Here is a 20,844-nt window from a genome sequence, read left to right as displayed (position 1 = left end):
CCGAGCGATTCTATGATTCTGTGATTCTGTATCTGATAATGCTTGCCAGTTTTCAAAAGATTACTATTAGATTTGTGCATGGGGAATTTCTGACTCAAACTATTGATGAACTCCTATTTTTACTTTCTTTTCATGTCAGTTGCTGGCATTTACAAAAAGAAAGGTTGATTCCTCAGTATGCTTCAATACCTTTCTTAACTACATGTTAGATTAAGTTATTTTTATGTAGTATAAGGTGCTAGATTTTTCAGAAAATCTTGCTTGTTTGCAGTAATAAGTAAGGGAGAAATTAAAAAGATAGTAGAAGGAAGTATCTTGCTTCAGGACATGGAGTGATTGCTACCTGAGGAAGGGTCAGGAAAGAAAAAAAATTCTCATGTATAGTAGTGTACGACTGACCGTCTGCATTGCTGGGCAGGGGGAAGAGCCAGCAGTGAGATACCTATAGCATCAGCATTCCTTTTCTTATCTCTGGCGACTCACTCTACTCCCTCAAAACATTAACAAGGAAGCCTTTGACTGGATATTTGCATTGTAGAAAATAAGTGTTTAACTACCAAGTAAGCAGCTGCAGGGTGACAATGGAGCATGCCTTTGGGAAATTGAAAGGTAGATGGCAGGTACAAACTAGAAGGCTTGAGGCAACTAAATAGTACCTGTCTGGAATAATAACTGTGTGCTATGTTCTGCACAACATCTGTGAAAACAAGGATGCGGCTTTGCTGAGACCTGGGAGACAGGTGTGGGGATACTTTTAGAATGAAGGATTTGAGCGACTCACAGCGTGCTCTCTCCTAAATGACAGTTGTTTGAATTTTATATATTTTGCAAGAAAGGATGGATAGTTTTGTTACGCTGCAGGGAATGTGGGGGCTGTGCGGTGTGATTTTGCACACCACAACTGTATGAAATTCAGTAGAATAATGCATCTCAGTCAACTTGGTGTATGTATTTGGGTGGGGTATGTCTGTAATCAGGCAGGGATGATCTGCACATGCCATGTTTTATGAGTTTTAAACTTGGGTAATTTTTAGGCTGTGGTACATGATAAATGGGAATATTTGGGCACCGGAGGCCTCATTGTATGCACGTGGGCTGTGCTGTGCATGCTTCGGACGCATTTCTTCAAGCTTTCAGCTTAAACTGTAGCACATCCTCCCCAGTTCTTTCTCTGCTCTGTAACAGTGATGCCTTCTTGTCCTGTTGGTTCTTTTTTCAATTTCTCTCTACTCCCTCTCTCACTTTCTTTTGCTCTATTTGAAGCATTTGCAAAATCCTTACACTCTCAAGTTTTCCGAACACTGGCAACAAAGGGAAAGTATAAGCACAAACCCTTTTAGTCACGAAATGTAAACAGTTGTTGGTTGGTTTCCAAAACAGCAAAAATGTAAAAGGCTACTGTACAAGTTTGGAAAACAGTCCCTGAGAGGTTTTTCTTCAGGTCTTGGGAGATTCTGGTGTTGATAAATCTTTTCCTGCTTGCTTTCGATGTTAGTGGAAGCCGGATTTGCTACTATGCTAAATTTTGTTAGCATGGAGAGGCTATATGAGACTACCAGCCCTGAGCCTTGGTAGCTAATTAACCACATGGTTCATAGACAGTTGTGATGAGGCTGGGTGAGTGTTTGAACTTTTGCAGGCAGCTGTTAACAGTGGATAAAACCTCGAGTTTGAGTGGTGAAACAGTACTCTTTTTTTGCAAATAGAGGAAAGGTAGGGTTGCCATCATTTGTGGTCTCTGGCTTTCTGCTATTCATGTGGCTGGAAGGGCATAGCCACTATTCAGGAGTGACACAGAAGGCGGCCCTGACTTGAACTTCTGTTAGGAGGTTACATTGTGTAACTAATGTGTGCTTTTTAGGTTCAGATTCAAGATGCAGACCTGCTCCAAGTTTTCTATGCAGTTAATTCAATGAATTTAAGGAGGTTGGAGAGGTAACAGTGTTTCTTCTTACTAATTTGCACTTTCAAGGTACTGACTCCTTGTACTTTATACGCAACTGCAGTACTTTTAAACCACATTGATTAAGGTTCTACTGTTAAGTAAAGCCTTTTAAGATTTTCATTGATATCAAAGAGCCTTTATGGGGCCTTACAAAAGGAGGAAAAAAGCCACAATGAGCTTTTAACTGAAGAGAAAATGTCTTGCTAAGATTTGTCAAGATAACAAACTTGCACTAGATTTGTGATTTAATTCCTTGCATGATCAAAATGCACTGTGTACTTTGTAATGAGACCATACAATACTTGTTTTTCAATAAACTCTCTTTTTTGTTAGCAAATCGAATTTAATCCAGGGTGGTGAAGAACAGACCGTGCAACAAGACAGTTTTGAGGTGCTCAAGATTGGGGAAATCTTCAATAGACTCCCACAGAACTGGTGTACAATGGATGTGAGGGAAGTAGCATGGCTGGGAAGGACAGTAGCTGTATGGGACATTGTGGCTTTCCGTGTTTCTCTTCTTGATCGTGTCCTAACTTGGGAGAAGCAAGAGAACACAGTGCATATGGGTTGTATGCACTGATGTTTCAGGCTGGTGTCCTGTATAGACTGTTGTGTTAAAGTGGCTCCTGGATTAATGACTTGTTCCATAGTTGCCAAGTCTTTTGTATTTTTGTGTGGTTCAGGGAAGTCCTCCTTTCAGCAGCTCCCAGAACTCATTTCAGGAGAGCTTTAAGCACTGTATTGTCTGTGCTGGGGCAAGAACAGATCATGCACCTTTTTTCTTGCCGAAGCGTGAGATGACTGCTCTAGCGTGGATTCAGTATAGAATAAAGACAACTAGGACTATCAAGAAAATATACAATGTGTTGACTCTTGGAGTAGATGAACACAAAGAGGCAGCAGCCGGTGCCTGGTGCTAAATAAGGAGGGGACAGTCTGGCCACTGACCCTAATATAGGTCACTTACATAAACAGAACAGCAATCTGGGTCAAGATGAAAAGCTGTCTGAGTAGAGAACTGGAAGACTTTCAAATTATTTTGCTTCACAGGTGTGAGCATGGTAAATATTATTGTAGCGTAACTTGGTCAACATAAAATCGTTCCTGATCCTAAAAGGAATAACATGAGGTAACTCAACAGTTATTTTAGTACAAAAAGCTATGTTCTGTGAACTTTTTTTTTAAATGAAAATACATCTGTTTATATACTGATATTAATTACTTACTTTGAAAGGCCTCAAGTGTTTTCAGGACTTTGTGCCATACTCACTGCTCTTCAGATTAGAGACTCTATTTTCGGCACACCAGTTGCTGACAGTACATTGTGCCAGTACATTGTCAGCATTCAGTGAAAGTAGAAATAAGTTAAGCAGAACTGCCTATCTCCATAAAGAGATGAATAGGACACTCTCTAAGCATACCGAGAAAGTTTATGCAGAAATGATTTTGATTGAATTGTTTGTAATTTACAGAAAAGGAAAGTGCTTAGCAATATTCCAGCACTGCTGCAGGCATGGGAAGTGGTGCAGATGCATCAATGACTAAGTAGACTTTTACTTGGATTGAGATAACTCTTAGTTGTGGCGCAGGGTTATGGAGCCTTGCAGCGGGAGTTATTATGAATAGGTGAGATCTAATGCTCAAATCCTGATCATTTATAGCCGTTAGAATTTAATACCTTCTTTTGTTCAGAGCAGACTTCACAACCCTCCTAACTTGCTTGAATCCTAGTATGAGGCATGATAATTCCTTACCGTTATTTAGCTAAGGCAATTTTATATTCTGATCTGTGCCACCCTACTCTTTGCGAACAGTATTAAATAGCTGCTTTGTTCATTCTATTCAAAAGGGGATGATTACTTTCTGAAGTTTTTCCTATAGAAGACAGATGTTTGGATTTGTACCCATCATGTTTAGAACTCTCTGAGATAAGAGGCTCTGCCCATTTCACTGTGCATCCCCCTACACCTGAAGATGGAGTAGTAGGTTGATGAAACAGAAATACATGAGAAATGAGTGTGCTCTGTTCTGCTGCCCATAACATACAAGGTGAAACTGAGCTGGCACCAAGGAAAAAAAATGACTTGCCTGGGACAATGTTGGTGTACCTCTTCTAGATCCAAGCAAAGGCCAGAAATCTCCAAACCCATCTCTGGCCTGTGTTTGTGGTGGTACCTCCTTCTAATATAAGGCTGTTCCTAAGCACAGAGTAGTCCTCCATGAGGTCACTTGCTGTATATCAGGGTGAGGAGTAACTATGAGAAGTTGCTGCTGCTGGTACTGTATATACTTTTCATCTTGAGCTTATGACAAGTGGCTTTACAGCAAAACTGAAATACTAAGTGATCAGACTCTTAACATTCACATGGACATGATTCGTTTCTGTGAGTTCATTCTTCTATTTAGAGAAAGATATTGCTACCCTCTCTTACGCACTGACACAGTTGCCAAAATAACCACTCTTACTAACTGGCAGCTTTAAAAGATAGCCTGCAGCTGACTTTGAAACAGAAGGTCAGAAAACGGAGCAACAGACTTCAATTCAGCACTTTAATGGGAGCCATTGACCACAGCAAAAGGCCTTGACTGGAGTGTCTAGAGTGCGCTTTGCACAGGCCAAAAAGTCACTTTTATACTCTTTGAACCTTTTGTATAAACCTATATATTTTTTACTCTGTGGATTTCAAGATGAATGTGCAGCCGTGTGCTAGATGTGGCTATGGGGTTTACCCTGCTGAGAAGATTAACTGTATAGATCAGGTCAGTTCTCTTTCTTCATTATTTTGGACTATAATAAATGTATAGATTGGCACTTTTAACACAGTGCAAATCTCTTGATTCCAAAAGCTCTTTACTCATAACTGGGTTCAGAACTGAAATGAGTTGGTAATAGGCATATATTTGAAGAAGAATTCTTCAAATTCATGAAATGAATGTTGAGGATCGATACTGAGATTTAAAACTCAACAGAATAATAATGAAATACAAATTATGTTTGTTTGGCTTCTGTTTTGTGATATTTCCAGACATGGCATAAAGCCTGTTTTCACTGCGAGATATGCAAGATGATGTTAACAGTAAACAACTTTGTGAGTCATGAGAAAAAGCCTTACTGTCAAGCGTAAGTGGGTTTCTTTTTCTTTCTTTTTTTTTAAGCAAAGATTTAAAATGCCAAGTCATTTGAATGTAATGGAAGATCACCATTTGAACTCAGCCTGGTCCCATGTGTGATGTGGAATTATGTGTTGTTAGTGCCTTCATGCGTATCTTTGGATTTGCATGAATGACAAATGATGGTAAATTTTTGTTGCTGTATATAAAGCTTCCTCATTTGTCCAGTGTGTTAAAAATACCAAATTAAGTTCCATTTCAGTACTGTGGGAAGAAAATAAACCCAACCATAAAATCCAGTGCTTTCCAAATCAACAGTTAAGAGTTAACAAGGTTGAGCTAATCATCAGGATAGTGTATAAAATGCAGATTTTGGAGTTGGTTTGTTCTAGGAAGTTTTTATTTTATAAAGATCAATTCCTGTCAAATTTGTCAGCAGAAAAAGGAGAGATGACAGTTGTTTTTTATTCTATTATTCTCTTTTGTTATTAGAAACACAGCATTGATATGACGATCATTAAAATTAATTTTGCTCTAGGCACCTACTCCATACAATAATAACTTGAATGTAATCTGAGATCTGTGAGTGAGTGGGGGAAAAGTTATGTATAGAGAAGTGGAGGCTGATACTGTGTTTTTGAGCACTCAAAGAGAACCTTTCTGGTGGGCTGTCTGGCACATTCCTAATATCCTTTTACACTTTCCTTTTTTAGGCATAATCCAAAAAACAATGCATTCACGAGCGTATTTGAAACACCAATAAATATAAATGCAAAAAAGCTGTCGGAAGTGGTAAGTGAGGTAAGAAGCTTGAGGGCCAAATGTATTAAGCTTTGTTTTACATTTTGATATCATATTCATGTCTTGTTTTAGAAATGTATTCTTTACAAAATGTAGATAAATATTCTTTACTTACCCTCATGTGTTCTTATAAAGCAGTAAGATCTGAGCCTGGGTTTGAATCGTAATTTTTGAAAAGCATTCACTCATAAGAAAGAAAGGTTAGATCTGAGTTTGCTTCTACTTTCAGAAAGAAAAATGGATAGCAGTTTCTCACCTGCCATATCTGATAATCTACATGGAAGTGTTGTTTGCATAAACTGCTCAGAGCTATGTAGACTTAGTAACTCAATCACGGGGGCTTACACAGCCATTTGAAACGAGGCTGACCTGTCTCAGTAGGGTGGAGGCAAAAGTTCTTATAAATACTTTGTCAAATATTTCTGAAAAACCTGAGATGATATTTCCCTTTTGTCAGAAAACACAAAGTGTGGGGAACTTTACATAGTTTTGCTGAAAATGTTTTGCTAAAGGGTTCAGGATGGAGTAGCTTTCCATGCGCTTTTAACTGCATCTGTCCTCTGAAAGGCTGCTGTGCCCCGGCAAACCTCTAGGGGTGCTCAAAGTCTTCTTTCTTTGCAAATACAATTCTTTTCGGTCTTGCATTGTTTTCTTTCAGATACATTTGTTTCAGACTCGCATTTCTAATAATTTCATGAAACGAGAAGCACAGAAATAGCTAATAGCCGATAGCTATCTCACTTCCATGTGTAATACCGTTTTCTTGAACGTCATGTCTTTTGTCACTCTAAACTAGTGCTATTCACTAGCATGACTAAGTAAGTAAACCATAGTGTTTCAGTGTGATTAGCCATCACTAAAAGAAAAGAAGGAAGTTGTATTTCTCAGATTATAGTGTATTAAGTACATTCTGATATTCTGGGTTAGCTGTACAAAGTTGATGTACATTAGTAGCCTTATCAGACACTGTATCTTTTATCATTCTTGTACAGTATTATGCATCAGTTTTTGCAATATCATATGCAGTAACTATTTCAGTAGTGGCTATTACACTTACTTTAAACTGTGTGTGACAGATCCGGTCAGGAATGAGTTTGGGATTACTGCAAGTTCTATTTCTGTTTTCAGTCAGTGACATGAGACACTGATACTTCCAGTGCATGTGAATATACACGCCAGACAAATTATAGCTCAAAGATCACTTTCCCTTGTTTTTTACACCTAAAGCACCTTCTGTCCTTTTCAATCACATAATGAGGTTCTGCTCCAGAGAGAAAATTGCTAAGGGTAGTAAAGAAGCTGATTCTGCAGTATTTACTTAAAGGGAGTACTTCTGTAGAAATTGTGAGTGCAGAATAACTTTTTCATTGGTAAATGTATAAAATAATACTAACTTGGCAAAAGGCTTCAATTGCTACTGTAGTTTGTTGGGGTTCTTTTAGGTAAGATTATTTCTTATGCAGAAAATGTAACATGTTTCTTCAGTCCTAACATGATGTTCTCACGTAAGTCTTATGATGAGACACCGACTCAAATGCAGAGATAAAAATTCAGCTCACTCCCTCTACACAGAATTTCTATGTGAGCAGACAAATCATTCATCTCTCTGTAACACTGTACTTAATTTATAAAATGGGAATAATGGTACATATGCTCAGTGCTTTTTCTGTCCAGTCAGTTTAGATTTTGCACTCTTCAGGACAGGGACTGTTATTCTTTGTGTCTGTAGAATGAGTCGTATAACAGAGCTGTGATTTCGGTTGGATTTCAGTATGCTGTCATGATAAAAGTAACAGTAGGAAAATAATGACCCAGGACTAAATATAGTAGTCATTTACATTTACACAGTCACGATACTTTGTGGACACTGTGCAGGGGAAATAGGATAGTAGAATATTACCCACCAGGTAATAGTTCTTTCATCTGATGCTGCATTGGTATGTTCTGCTTAAAATTTCTCAGGGTTTCAATCCTCATGGATTATTTCCTGCAAAAGTATTACCTAAAGACCGAATTATTCTTTCAGAACCTCATTCCAGATTTCAGGTCTAATGTGGTGATCCTTTACAGATGTGCAGTTCCAGTAACAGTGGAAATCTTATGTAGAAACGGGGTGTGGATTAGAGGGTAGAATTTTCACCTTAGGGCTAAATGTAATCTTCCATGAACACTTGTTTGCCAAGAGTGGGTCTTGGTCAAGACTAGTCAAAATGGTCAAGGATGCTGCCACCCAGAGAATTAGTTCTGTACAGTCACATTGTTCCTCTTGTGTTAGTGTTGTTGATTTTTGCAGTGGTGCAGATGAAGGAGCTGACACAGCTGAAAGTTAACACAACGAAATCCTACGTACCAATTCCCTGATCTAATGTGCCCCATGGCTGCCTGTCTGATGATGCCAGCATGTGATAGACAAGAAGAATGGCCTAGTAGGACCAGAGATGTTTTTGAAAGTAGCCTTCCTTTAAAATGGTTTAGGGTGCAGCCAAAACTAGCAGGCACTGAAGCGGATTTGTTATGGTGGGAATTGCACTGGTTTTGTTGTTTTGCATTCATCTCTTCTGGTTGGTGCAGTTCGTGCAGACTCCATATCACTGTGGGCTAAGAGACTGTATTCACCTTGTTTGTCTCCCTTCTTGTTCTCCTAAGGGGGGGGGTGTGTGCTAGTCTGTACTAACAAACTACTAATATCAAGTCAATTTATTTCTTTTTTAGATAAAATATAGAGAAGAGGGTGAGCAATTCAAATCAGTCTTTCAATGGGATGTAAGATCCAGAGAAATTGAAGCTGCCTATAAAGCCCAACAACTGGCCACACAGGTAAGAACTACCCCTCAAGTCTCCAAGGCACTAACCTGCAGAAGACCTAGGATTGGCCTTGGTAGTCCTGATTACTAGGATTTTACTCAGCATTTCAATGCTAAAAAAGCCATTGCGTTTCATTTGGCTAAACTTTTCAAGACAGCATAGCTTGATCATAGAGTGCAAAAATCAGAAGATGAGAAAGTAATAGTGTATCTATACAGTCAGCTGTTTATACTTCTGCATGGACAGCCATACTCAATCTGTCTTCTTTCAACTGACACAGAAGCTTCACAAAAAGTGGTCTGATTCCCAGGAGGAATTATGTGAGTCTTACTCCAGAATCCTAGATCCTGACATCTTGATGTCAGTTCTTGTTATACAAGCTCTGCCCTGGTACTCTGAAAGTATGCAGAGTGTAAGCCTTGTGCTGTACGTGTGCAGAGAGGAAATTTTGCTTCCATAACTTTGTGTGTGTTTCCTTTCTTCTGTCAGATCAGCTGTTTGTGTATTAAAACACAGGAGAAGATTGTTAGGTATCTAATTTTTGTTTTGTAGAATGCTTACTATGCTGCCTGTGAGGAGGGAAAATCATGGTACTCGGGAACCATCCCAAATCCTGAGATGGTCAGGATAACACAGGCACAGAAGACAATAAGTGATGTAAGTGGTTGATATTTGGAATTTTTTCATGGGCTATCATATGCTGAAGACTTACTAGTGCATCAAAGTCAATCTTTGATAAGATGTTACCAAAGAAGAGACTGACGTGTTTACTTGCATCAATAACAGTATTTAACCAGGGAAGTGACTAAAGTCAGGTAACAATGCTATTGCTCATCCTGGAAATCATACTTTTATATGTTTATGTAATTCAGAAGCATTTCAACTACTGACCAATGATATTTGAGGTGACCTTGATCATATCCTGATCTAGCAGGCAGATGTTTCCCTCAGTAAAGCAGAACTCATTATCAAAACCTCATCTTGTTTTCAATAGAGTAGACCTTTTGTTGGCTGGATTTCCATGACTGATGAGAATCAGTTCTGAGTTATGACTGATTGCCTGTACAATGGGTTAATGACTCAGTCAGCATAGCCAATCAACATTGGATAATTGATATGAATGGGAAATGTTCTCTGTTTTATGTAGGAAATGTTTTTACCTAACAAACTTAAAAGTTCTTCATTTACTTTGAAATAATGTTATATATACCTTCAGGTAAGCAGGCATTAAAAGAGGAATCACATTAAACTACAGTGAGTTCTTCTGTAACAACAAAACAATGTTCCTTTTCTAGTTTCAATATACAGAAGAATATGAGCCACAGAGAGGCAAAGGCAGCTTTCCCGCCATGATCACTCCAGGTTATCAGGTTGCTAAGAGAGCCACCCAACTAAGCAGTAATGTAAGTTGCATTTTTTTAATTATGTGTTAGACTTATGAATTTGAAGTATCTGGGCTTAGGCCATTCACTTTAGACAGTAGGTTCTATGATGAATATTCGTTGTACTGTTAATTCTAAAAAGCGAGAAGACTTTACCATGATTCAGGATACAGGATTAACAAACTACTTGGCTTGGGAAGACAATCATATGTGATAAATGGCAATATAGTTATTTCCTGAAAGATATAGCAACTTTTGCTGTAATTTATCACAACCTGAAAAAGATTATGAATCACTCTAAAATGTTTATTTAATTTATTACCTTTATTTTCAATTTATAGCTTTATTAATGTATTTATCTACATCTGACATTTTTTGGTTTTTTATGATTTAAATACTGTAATATCAAATAAAAATACTGTAATATTTAATTTAATTAATATACAAACTACTTTAAATATATGCACAGAAAATTGCTTATTTAGAAAAATAATGATTCAACTGAAAAAGATCAAGTAAAAATAGATCCTGTGTAAATTATTTTAAAGTATTGCATTTTTTTCTGCAAACACTGTCTGCATTGTCATTGCGGTTTGATGCTAGTGTTTTGGGCCATTGATGACTATTCTCATAATACTTTGATCAAATGTATGGCTCACATAAATCTAGTATAATTTGAAAATTTGATAATTTGGATCCATTTCTGTCTGCATCTGGCATTCACTTTAAGGAAATTGGGCGTTAAAGACACTGATAGCTTGACTGTACAATGAGGAGTGCTGTGTTTCCTGGTGTTCATTTTCTCCTGAAGACTTCTGAGAGAAAATATATGCTTGCTGCTCATTGTTTGTAATATGAAATTTAAATGTTTTCTCCCTTAGGTGGAATATAAGCGAGGACATGAAGAGAGAGTTTCAAAGTTCACATCTGTTGTAGACACTCCAGATATACTTCATGCAAAGGTTGGAGGACAGCTTGCAAGTGATGTAAGTGAAACAAAATAGGTTGACCTGTTTTTGACTCTGCTAGTGGCTTTTAAGACATTTATAAATCAGGTAAAAATATGAACATAAATAAAAGTAAAAAATTAATATTTGCAAGGCAGACTCTTGAAATGTGTATTACCTTAGAATATTCTTGACACGCTTTACTATTAAGTATTCAATACTTCCAACTATAAAGGCCATATTCAGTTCTAGGCCATTTCAGGAATGAGCTGACTGTCAAAACTGAAGGCAGAGAACTAGTTTGTGCTATACCCAGCAGCTGGGTGCCATTCAAAGTAAAGAAGGAAGCTGCTTGACTGTAACATAAATAGAGCAGACATCTTTCAGACAACTTTAGTATCTTCTTTAAACAGCTGTGATTCATCCTATATCCTGAATGAGACACAGAGGTCCTGCAGAAGGTACACGATCATGTAGTTAAAGACTACATTGTAAAGATTAAGACTTCATGGTTCATCTTCCTTTTAGCAGATGACAGCCATCGAATGCCTGACTTTGCAAGTTTAAGAATTGATTATGTGTGCAATCAAGATATATTTGACCTAAATGCTCCTGAACTGTCTTGGATTTTTGCAGTTGAAATACACCGAAGACTTTGAAGAACGGAAAGGGAAAGGCAGCTTTCCTGCTATGATCACTCCAGCTTATCAAATAGCCAAGAGAGCAAATGAATTAGCCAGTGATGTAAGTGTCCAAAGCAAAGTCTCTTTTTTGGAAGGAAAAGATAAATACTCACACCAATTTTGAATTAAAATGTTTACTGGCAGAAATTCCGTGAGCATTCTGGAGTTATGCTAGCAGTGCACTTCATACACAGACTTTCAAGTGATTGTCTTATGCAAGGACAAAGTTGAGTTTTATGGACAAAGAGGCATTTTATTTGTGAATCAAATTTGGATTTTTGTGGGCAAAAATGTCTCTTTTTCCCAGCCTCCTGTTGCAGACAACTGAGAAGGAAGACAATAAGGAGTTAGCTGGAGGTCTTTGTTTTCATTCTACCCAACCCAGTTTGAGTTAGAGGGGCTGAAGTGCAGTTCTGATTTACGCAGCCACAGTATTTCTGGGTGACTTTGTATCAGGGGAGGGTTGTGTTTGCAGAGCTCTGCTTTGCCATTACTTTCCATGCTCCCAGTGGGTCCTTACAGTTCATTCTCCTATTCCTTCTTTTGTGCTATTGCAGGATGAGGCTTTTGTAAATGCAAGAAACTAGATTCTTGAATAGCAATTTATATATATATAAAGTATACACACACAAATGCATACATTTGACATAGGTATAGATTTATAAAATATAGCTTTCTATTCCACTCATTTTACTCTCCTTAATGTTCTTTTTTTTTCTTGAAGTCGTTGATGTACTGATCTTTATTGACTTTCTTTTCCTCTCCAAGCATAACAAAACCACAACTTCCCTATATTCTTTAAAAAGCATTGTAACAAGACATCAGTATTTCTTCAAAGTGTACAGTTAACTGTGTTTTGTCATTGGAGACTGAAAGGAAAGCTCTTTTTGTTGGAGAAGATAACATATTGTGCTAACTCAATGGAACTGAATTTAAAACATTATTAAGAGTCATTGAGGAAAATAAGAGAGCTGTAATTTTGAAGGCAAAAGCAACTGACTCTAAAATGTTTAAATGTTTTTTTGTTTGCCTTTGATCTGTGGAAAACCCTTCATTTGTGTCAGCAAACACACATGGTGATTAAAGGGCAGTATCGGGTTATAAGGCATTATTTTTTACTTCAGCAAAGGTAGTGCAAATCTTGGTCTAAACTTGAAAGTTGATTGCCTAAAATTCCCTTGATCACTGAGGAGATCAGCATCTTTCAGGAACGAGCCCATTTATTAATGGCATTCAGATGGCCTTGTGGTAAATAGTGCTGAGTGGTAACCATGAATTTACATTACAATCAGTTCTATTTTTTTAACCTGCTGGAGCATCAGGGATTACCCACTGACAAGCAGGGGGTACCGAACACGCTGAACTAACTGTTTGGGTTGAAATGGCAAGTCCCATGTTCCTAGTGCATTATTAAAAAGTACACCACTATTTTTAGTTTTATATCTTTAAGAGGCATATTTGACTTCATTAGATTGGTGGCAATGGGAATTTTGACAATCCTTTGTCAATATGTTTGTGTTGCTGATTATTATTTATTATGCAGCATCTGTGTACCAAACTAAATTAATCTGAATGATTATTTTCCTTTTCCTTTTTTCCTGTTAGGTAAAGTATCATCAAAGATATGAAAAAGAGATCAAGGGAAAAGCCAGCCATACAGCTCGAACAGATGTTACTTTTGCAAGAGAAAATTTAGATCAATATGGCCAGGTATGCAACATCCGAGAGGTACTCATGCTGATGGTGATCATTACTATGGCTGTTTGCTCTAGACTTTAGAAACTGCAGTGAGACCTATTTTCACTTTGCTTTCCTGTATGAGAAAGCAAGGTCTCAAAGAAAAAGATGGTGTGTAACAGCACCATGCTCTGAATTTGCAATGTATTCGGCTTTGACACTGACAAGATGAGACTACAAGGTGTGTGCACTGTCGCTGCATCATCCTTATGGTAGGGTCATTCCAAAAGGTAAGCCTTACTTTGGCAAATTTTATCTGTGTACATGTATGCACTGTATATTTCTGTTGTGGTGTTGTTATGTATCACACTGAAATGTTGTGGAAAAATATGTACATTCAGTTAGAATAAAAAATGTGAAATGGGAGAAAGTTAGTAGACAGTTAAGCATCTTTTCCCTGGCAGTATTTTTAGAAATCTTAGCTTTGCAGCTCTAAACATGTGCAAGTGGTGCTGAAGATCATACACAGTCTCTTAGATTTCAGCTGTTCTACAAAAATGATATTGTAAGCTCGACAAGTTGTAGTTCTGCATCTGTGGAGCCAAATAGCCTTGAGTTCTGTTTTGGTGTGTGGCGTTTGTTTTGCTTTTATTTCATTTTTAAGGGAATGCATCCAAAGTTCTATTCCAATTAAGTCAGCTAAATAGAACTGAATGCAACTGAAGGGGATTTGAAAGGAATTGAATAGTGGTTTTGTATAAACAAAACTGCATGGTTAGTCTTAGGTTTTTAATCCTAGCTCCTCATGAGACCCATATTATTTGAAAAAATGAAGGAACAGGGAATATAATGTCCTAAGATATTTGGAAATTTTATGTTTCTTTGCTTCTTCTGACCAAACCTACATGTAATGTGTGAAAAGCAAACCATCCTTGAAACATGAGTTTAGAATATGTAGCATTGAAGCCTTCAATTAGTTTCTGTCTTTTGAACTACTACAAGTTTTAACAAGAATAAACAAATAAAATGAATTTGAAAAAGCGCTAATTGCATTTTCAAGCGTTAGAATGCTGCTATCTTTAGAATTAATTTAAGATTTTTTCCTTTGAAAATATCTTTGAAACTTCAGTCACAGACTTCAAATTTAATTTGAGTTTTAATCTTCATAGATTGGATTCTGATATTTTTATTCACATAAAATAGAGCCACTGAAATTAATGGATCTTTTTGAGTGAAGCATGGCTTACATGGGTAAAGGGATTAGATTTCTGTTGAGATCATGAGGGTACATTGTACAGACATATACATATATAACGTGAGACAATTTAAGGAATCTTACTGTAAAATTCCTCTGTGGTGGCACCTGTTTAGTAATTATTAAAAATCTTAGAAGTGGATAAAATTAGTTATCTGGAACTTTAAAAATATGGCTTTGTAATATGAGCAATATTAGAAATTATATAAAAATGTATTTGAGAAAGTTTGAAGAAAAAGAAAAGGGCAAGTTAGTCTGAAGAGTTCAGACTCGTGAATGGCATTTTAGAAAACTAACTCAGCTGTTCAGTCAAGGATATTTTTTATTTTCTACGCCTGCTGATAGAATATTTTGGATGCAATATAATTACATTATATTGTTCACAAACTTATGTTATGACCTATCTTATCATGTGACATTGATGGTGCACAAAATGACCTACAATAGATTGAGTAGACACAAGAGAGATACTCCAAATATTTATAGTTCTTTCTATGTGTGCTCTCCATGACATTCTTGACCTGCTACACATTCTTTTTTTCACTTAAACTGGCTCTTTACTACAGAGGATTTACAAAATATTACAGAGAAGACACATTACACAAAATCTTACTTGTTTGTTTACTTACCATCTTATCCCTAGATCTTGCCATAAAGCTCCAGTATTTTGTTATTAAATTATGAAGTCTTTTCAAATTGTCAAATATTTACACATAAACCTATCTATAGACAGATTTAAGAGTATTAATTCTACAACAACTTTTTTTTTAAAGCAAGCAAATGTAATTTTGTGATTTTGTTCCCTAAGGAGTTTACCACTTTAATATCTAGATATTTCTGTTTCATTAAAAAATTCATCTTCAAAATATATCACTGCACTAGGGAAATACTATTTTTGGTCAGTTATGATGTGAGAAATGGCCATTGGGAGACAAAGAGACTTTTGTCAAGTCACAGAAAAATGCTGAACCTATGCTAAACTTGGAAAGTTTAAGCAAATCTCCTGGTTGCCTAAACCCATAGATATTTTTATAGTTTTCCAGGGAAACGTATATTGACAAAGAGAGGGGCTAGCAGATAGCATCTCTGTAAGAACTGACGTGAGATTAGAAGAATATTTATCATTGTATACTTGAATGCTATCTGGACCACAGGTAATTGCTACCTAAATTTCTCTTGCAATGCAACACAAGTAATTTTACAGCACAGTTAATGTAATGGGTGATTTTATTCTTACAGTTGGTAATATTATTCTCTTTTTCATTAAAAAAGTAAAATGATGCAATGAACTTTCCTAGTAACAGGGACTGTGGGGCTTTGTGAAATCACCCATGACCCAACACGCTTGTGATGATTAAACACTGTGAATTTTCTCCAGGATTATATGGATGAGTATGAAGAAGAACACAGAGGGAAAGGAAGCTTTCCTGCTATGATCACTCCAGCTTATCAAAATGCCAAGAAAGCAAATGAATTGGCAAGCGATGTAAGTATGAAACCTGAATCAATACAATTCATAAACAATTAAAAACAGCAGTTTGTCAGAGCAGTGCCTGGGAGGAGAATGCTAAAATGACACTTGAGAAATAAACAACAATGACATTTCACTGCATTGCTGGGAACTGGATGGCTCAGGGGATTAATAATAACCATTAATAGAAGAGGACACAGTTCCAACTTGCATGAGGGAGGAGATGGATGTAGCAACTAATGGGGATCCCTACTGTTAGGTTAACCCTCCTGGCAAATCTGCACCTGTATTATTAATGAAACCTTCAACTGCCTTAATCATCCTGTGGACTACTGTGGTATTCCCAGTAGTGAATAAATGGAGGATGAATGAGCTGGACTGGTTTTGATATTTTGATGTATCATGCCTCTAGCGCAAGGCAGGTCATATGGAGGAAAAGAAACCATAGAGAAACCACTGTCATATCACGAGACCGAGCTTATTTCTAGGCTGGGGATTTTTAGTTTTGGCTGATAGGCTAAAGAATCAGCAAAAAAAAGGTGGTGATATATGATTCTTGCATGCAGTCCATTGATTTAAGAGCCTCAGTCCTATTTGAGGAGACGATTTCTAGTAGTGCCAAAAAAATGGGTCAGTTTGTAGTCACTACTCTGTGGCTGCTGTGAAGGGTTCCTGTGAGTGGCAACCTTTGTACTGTGGACACCTGTCCCCCGGGGGGCTATCTGAGCTGATGGGTTCAGTCTGTTTTCTGGGCACCCTCAGATGGTTGGGTCTTTCAGCTTGTACTAGCCTGGACTAGACACTAGCAGAAAACTAGAGTGAAAGGATCAGTCATATTCTGTTACTCGAGCTTATGACTGAGAAAACATAAAAAAACCTGAAACCATCTGTCACCTATCCCTATTTTGATGACAAACTCAGTGATCCCCTGTTCAAACATGAAATATTTAACTTTTCCAGGTAAAGATGGCAGTTTCATAGGTTTTTAAAATGTTAACTGTCAGTAGTTTCCTTACTAATTTGTAATACGTGGCGCAAAGAGAAGGATTGGTTGTGGCAGTAACATTTGCACAGAAGAGTACTTATTAACCTGCTTCATATTTTTAAAGGCTGAGAAACTGTGTGCAGACTTGGAAAACAAAAAACCCAAGCACTTTGCACTTCAGCACATCTAAAATAATTTGTTGCTTTGTACATAATGAATCTGATTTCTGAAGCAGTACCATAAGATGAACAACATAAGCATCTCCTTGTATGCAAGAAATATTGAAATAAATTCCCAACAGAGTTTTTGCTGTACAAAGTTTGGCAAAAGGCCAATATAAGTATTATCTTTCTTCGCCCATCCAAGCCAAATTTAAGTCCGTAACTTGACGTCTAAATTAAACTAACATATTCCTTATTTCAATCTTGATTTGGTAGAGAAATATAATTCCCTTAAAAACATTGTAAATTCAAAAAGATATAACTGTATTGAAAAACTGGTTTCTACAAAAGGAAAAGTTGACAGAGCACTTGACGGCTATCTGATCTTCTCTGACGAGGAGTCTAAAATTAAAGTATCAAGAATTAACTTTAGTAATAGAAGAGCACAAAGTTCCAACCAGTCATGAGCCAAGCATCTGCTAGTTGTCTGTTCAAGCTATGAACAACAACCAGTGTTGTTAAATCTGTGTGAAAAATGGCTTAAAAAATGCCTGTCTAGTCAGAAAAAAAAATCACTTTCTAGTGAAGTGGCTTGACAGGGATTGTTAGGGTGGTGATTTTTTAATGTGGTTTATATCAGGAAGTAACTTGCAGTGTTTCAACTAAGCAAGTTATATTTGCTTGTCAAAGCAAGAATAGGAAATTTCTTATCCTGACTCATGAAGCCAATCTAAAAAGCAGTGATGAAAAGGTAGACATCTTTTTCATAATTTTCCCTACTTTTTTCAGATAAAATACAAGAAAGATCTTTCCAAGATGAAAGGTGCAGCCCACTTTCACTCCCTAACAGCTGAAGACAACTTAGTCCTTAAACGAGCCCAAAGTGTTAACAAGCTTGTCAGTGAGGTAAGGGGTTGAATCGATCTGTTAACAAGTTTGAAAGCAGTTCGTACAAACATTTGTGTCTGATGGGTAGCCATTGCAAATATAAAAAGCTGTTGTTGTTATTGTTCCATGTGTAACAAAAGTGATCTGTGTGTAGCACAGTAAGTAGAGAGAAAGGTGCAAGAACAGATCTTCAGGTCCTGTTACCTGGCACTTCCAATGATCTTATGAAAGTATGGGAAATTAACCCCAGAAGTGTAATTCTGATTCTGGACACATGAAGAATAGAAATCTAAAAGAAAAACCCTGAATTGTGTACTTAATGTGCTGTGAAGTTATAGACATAAATGCTTTAGGATGACTTGGATGTGTACCTTAGAGTGTTTCAAAGAAAGTTCTACTGATAATAAAAAAATAACACCAACAGAGCCAAAATTGGTACCATTCTGTTAATGCAAGTTTCTGTTTTCATCCGTCATGTGAAAGGCTGTGAGTTACTGATAATACATTCTTCTGCTTGGCAGGGGAAGATTGCTAGGGAATTCTTAGTAGATTCTGAATTATTAATTTATTTATAGTGTCATATCAGCTATAAAGCTATTAATAAGTGTGAGTTTCTAGAGCTTCCCCATGGCAGTTTAAAAACTTACACTCTTGAGATGTCAAAGTATAAAAACTTCAATAATGAAAAACCCCTGGAAGCAGGACTGGAAGGAGCCTCTTGGGCCAGTAATTCCTGGCTCCTGCTGTTTCGACACAGTATCATATAATCTTCCTCTCCTAATTTCTAGCCTATATTTATTCCTGTCCACTTTATTACTATTGTGTTTTGTGCCAAAATTGCCCTTTAGTTTAAAAAGCTTTTCTTCCTGCATGATTACCTTTCTGAGATCTTTACAAATGGATATAATTTTCTTCTCTCTGCCTTTGTTTTCCTGGACTAAGCAACCTAAGTTCTTCTCATCTCTCACAGTCTTTCACTGCAGCTGTTACAGCTGAGTGCATGTTCCTTAAAGAGGAGTGACTGTAAGAGTACATAAGTTCTTGAGGTCTTGCTGGAACCTGGTACATAGCATGTGCACTTCCCAGTACCTGCTCCAAAGTCTCCTCTTGCTCCTGCCTTGGACTGCATTTGCCTTTTTCATGGCTGTGTTGCTCTGGCATCTTGCCATCTTTCTGTGGCCAGCCTGCATATAAACAGTTTTCTCTTTCTTAGCCTTTCCAGGTGATAAGCTCTTAGAGACAAAATTTTTATGACTACTCCCTACATATATTAACCTCTAAATTGCTGAATTTAGTCCCATATTACCCCTTTTAATATCTCTCTCTGACATTCCTACTTCAGAGCAAAGGTACTTAATGAAAATATAAAACCAGTTCTGTATTAACACTTACTCTAAAGAATTCTGCTGGTAAACTTCCCTCTGTTCAATCTCTCCTGTTGAAAAACATCCATTGCTTTTTCTGCTTTCGTTTACTCCAGACTTACCTTAAAATTCCTTTGTAGATCCTTGTTTTTATTAATAATTTTTATCGTGGCACTGTCTCGTACACTTTGCTGAGGTCCAGATGGATGAAATTGATTGCATTTCTTTTGCCTATAAAACGAGAACTGAATATGTGAAAATCATATTCACATTAATTTTCATCCTATCCTATCTGATGGTAGCTATGTATCAAATCTCTGAACAGTGGGTCTGGCTAATCAAAGTGTGTGGAGGAACTTGACAGAGCAGATTAAGGTTATACCATATCTTTACCTTGTACATTTTTGTCACTAAGGTGGAGTACAAGAAGGATCTCGAAAACAACAGAGGCTACAGCATGAACTACTGTGATACTCCACAATTCAGGAATGTGAGCAAGATCTCGAAATTCACTAGTGATGTAAGTTTTCTGTACCTCACGTGTGGCTTGCTTAAGCTGGCAACTGCTGGAATTGCAAGTCATCTGGGTATGTGTTTCAGATAATCGTCTGCTGAGAAGCTGATAGTATCTGATTTTAACCCATGTCTGTACAGCATATATCCTAGTCTGTCCTGATGGGTAACTGAGACTCATTTTATGTAGGATTATGACAAAAACTATTATGATATATAGAAGAGAGGATACTTATAATGAACTGCTAATCTAGACAAGTAGCTATCAGTTGTTACTATTATCTATCATAATTAGTACTTATTTCATTGTGTATGTCCATTTCCAGACTGGAAAGGTAGGCAGAAAATACTTTACCAGAGTTAATGTCAGAGAGGAATATGTTCACTGTGTGAAAGTAATCAATATTAATAATTATACTGCTTGTATCTTATGATACTGGAGTATAATTTTGCTTTATACTGCTTGCTACCATTCTCTGAAATCCATGTGTAAAACTTTTATCACACAGATGAGATTGTAGAGTGGTTAATTTTTCTTGCTGTCGAATTCCCTACTCTGGGCTTGGTGAAAGCTGCACCAAAACAGTCCAGTTTTGGTAGGTTATTATCCGTTCGTTTGTTGATGTACAAATAATGCTTCCCTGTGACTTTGTTCTAATATTTATTTCTGATTAAATAATATGCAACAACAGAATGCAGAGGGATCTCCTTTATGTGGCATCCAGGTGATCTGAAGAATATGTACATGTCATCCTGTAAAATAGGGAACTCACAGAGGGTTTTAGTTTGTTGTTTTATTTCAAAGTATCAAGGTGGTTGCAGACTCATGAGTTTCTGTAGTGGTGCAACACTACTA

The 20,844-nt window shown here is 37.0% G+C and overlaps 1 protein-coding gene across 1 annotated transcript in view; it reads left to right on the top strand.

Moving 5' to 3' along the window:
- The first annotated feature begins 4,633 nt into the window (after nt 1-4,633).
- NRAP (nebulin-related anchoring protein) overlaps nt 4,634-20,844 on the top strand; it is a 52,329-nt gene continuing 36,118 nt past the window's right edge. Inside the window, exons 1-12 of the mRNA XM_010188565.1 lie at nt 4,634-4,705; nt 4,972-5,066; nt 5,770-5,857; nt 8,570-8,674; nt 9,215-9,319; nt 9,958-10,065; nt 10,926-11,030; nt 11,628-11,735; nt 13,280-13,384; nt 15,985-16,092; nt 18,013-18,129; nt 19,891-19,995. Of these exons, the coding sequence (XP_010186867.1) occupies nt 4,634-4,705; nt 4,972-5,066; nt 5,770-5,857; nt 8,570-8,674; nt 9,215-9,319; nt 9,958-10,065; nt 10,926-11,030; nt 11,628-11,735; nt 13,280-13,384; nt 15,985-16,092; nt 18,013-18,129; nt 19,891-19,995 (1,221 nt within the window). The remainder of the gene's footprint in view (nt 4,706-4,971; nt 5,067-5,769; nt 5,858-8,569; nt 8,675-9,214; nt 9,320-9,957; nt 10,066-10,925; nt 11,031-11,627; nt 11,736-13,279; nt 13,385-15,984; nt 16,093-18,012; nt 18,130-19,890; nt 19,996-20,844) is intronic.

Source organism: Mesitornis unicolor, unplaced genomic scaffold (genome assembly GCF_000695765.1).
Source record: "Mesitornis unicolor isolate BGI_N332 unplaced genomic scaffold, ASM69576v1 scaffold44707, whole genome shotgun sequence".
Taxonomy (NCBI): Eukaryota; Metazoa; Chordata; class Aves; order Mesitornithiformes; family Mesitornithidae; genus Mesitornis; species Mesitornis unicolor.
Note: the sequence above shows the minus strand (reverse complement) of the source record. Positions and strands in the feature narration are given on the sequence as shown.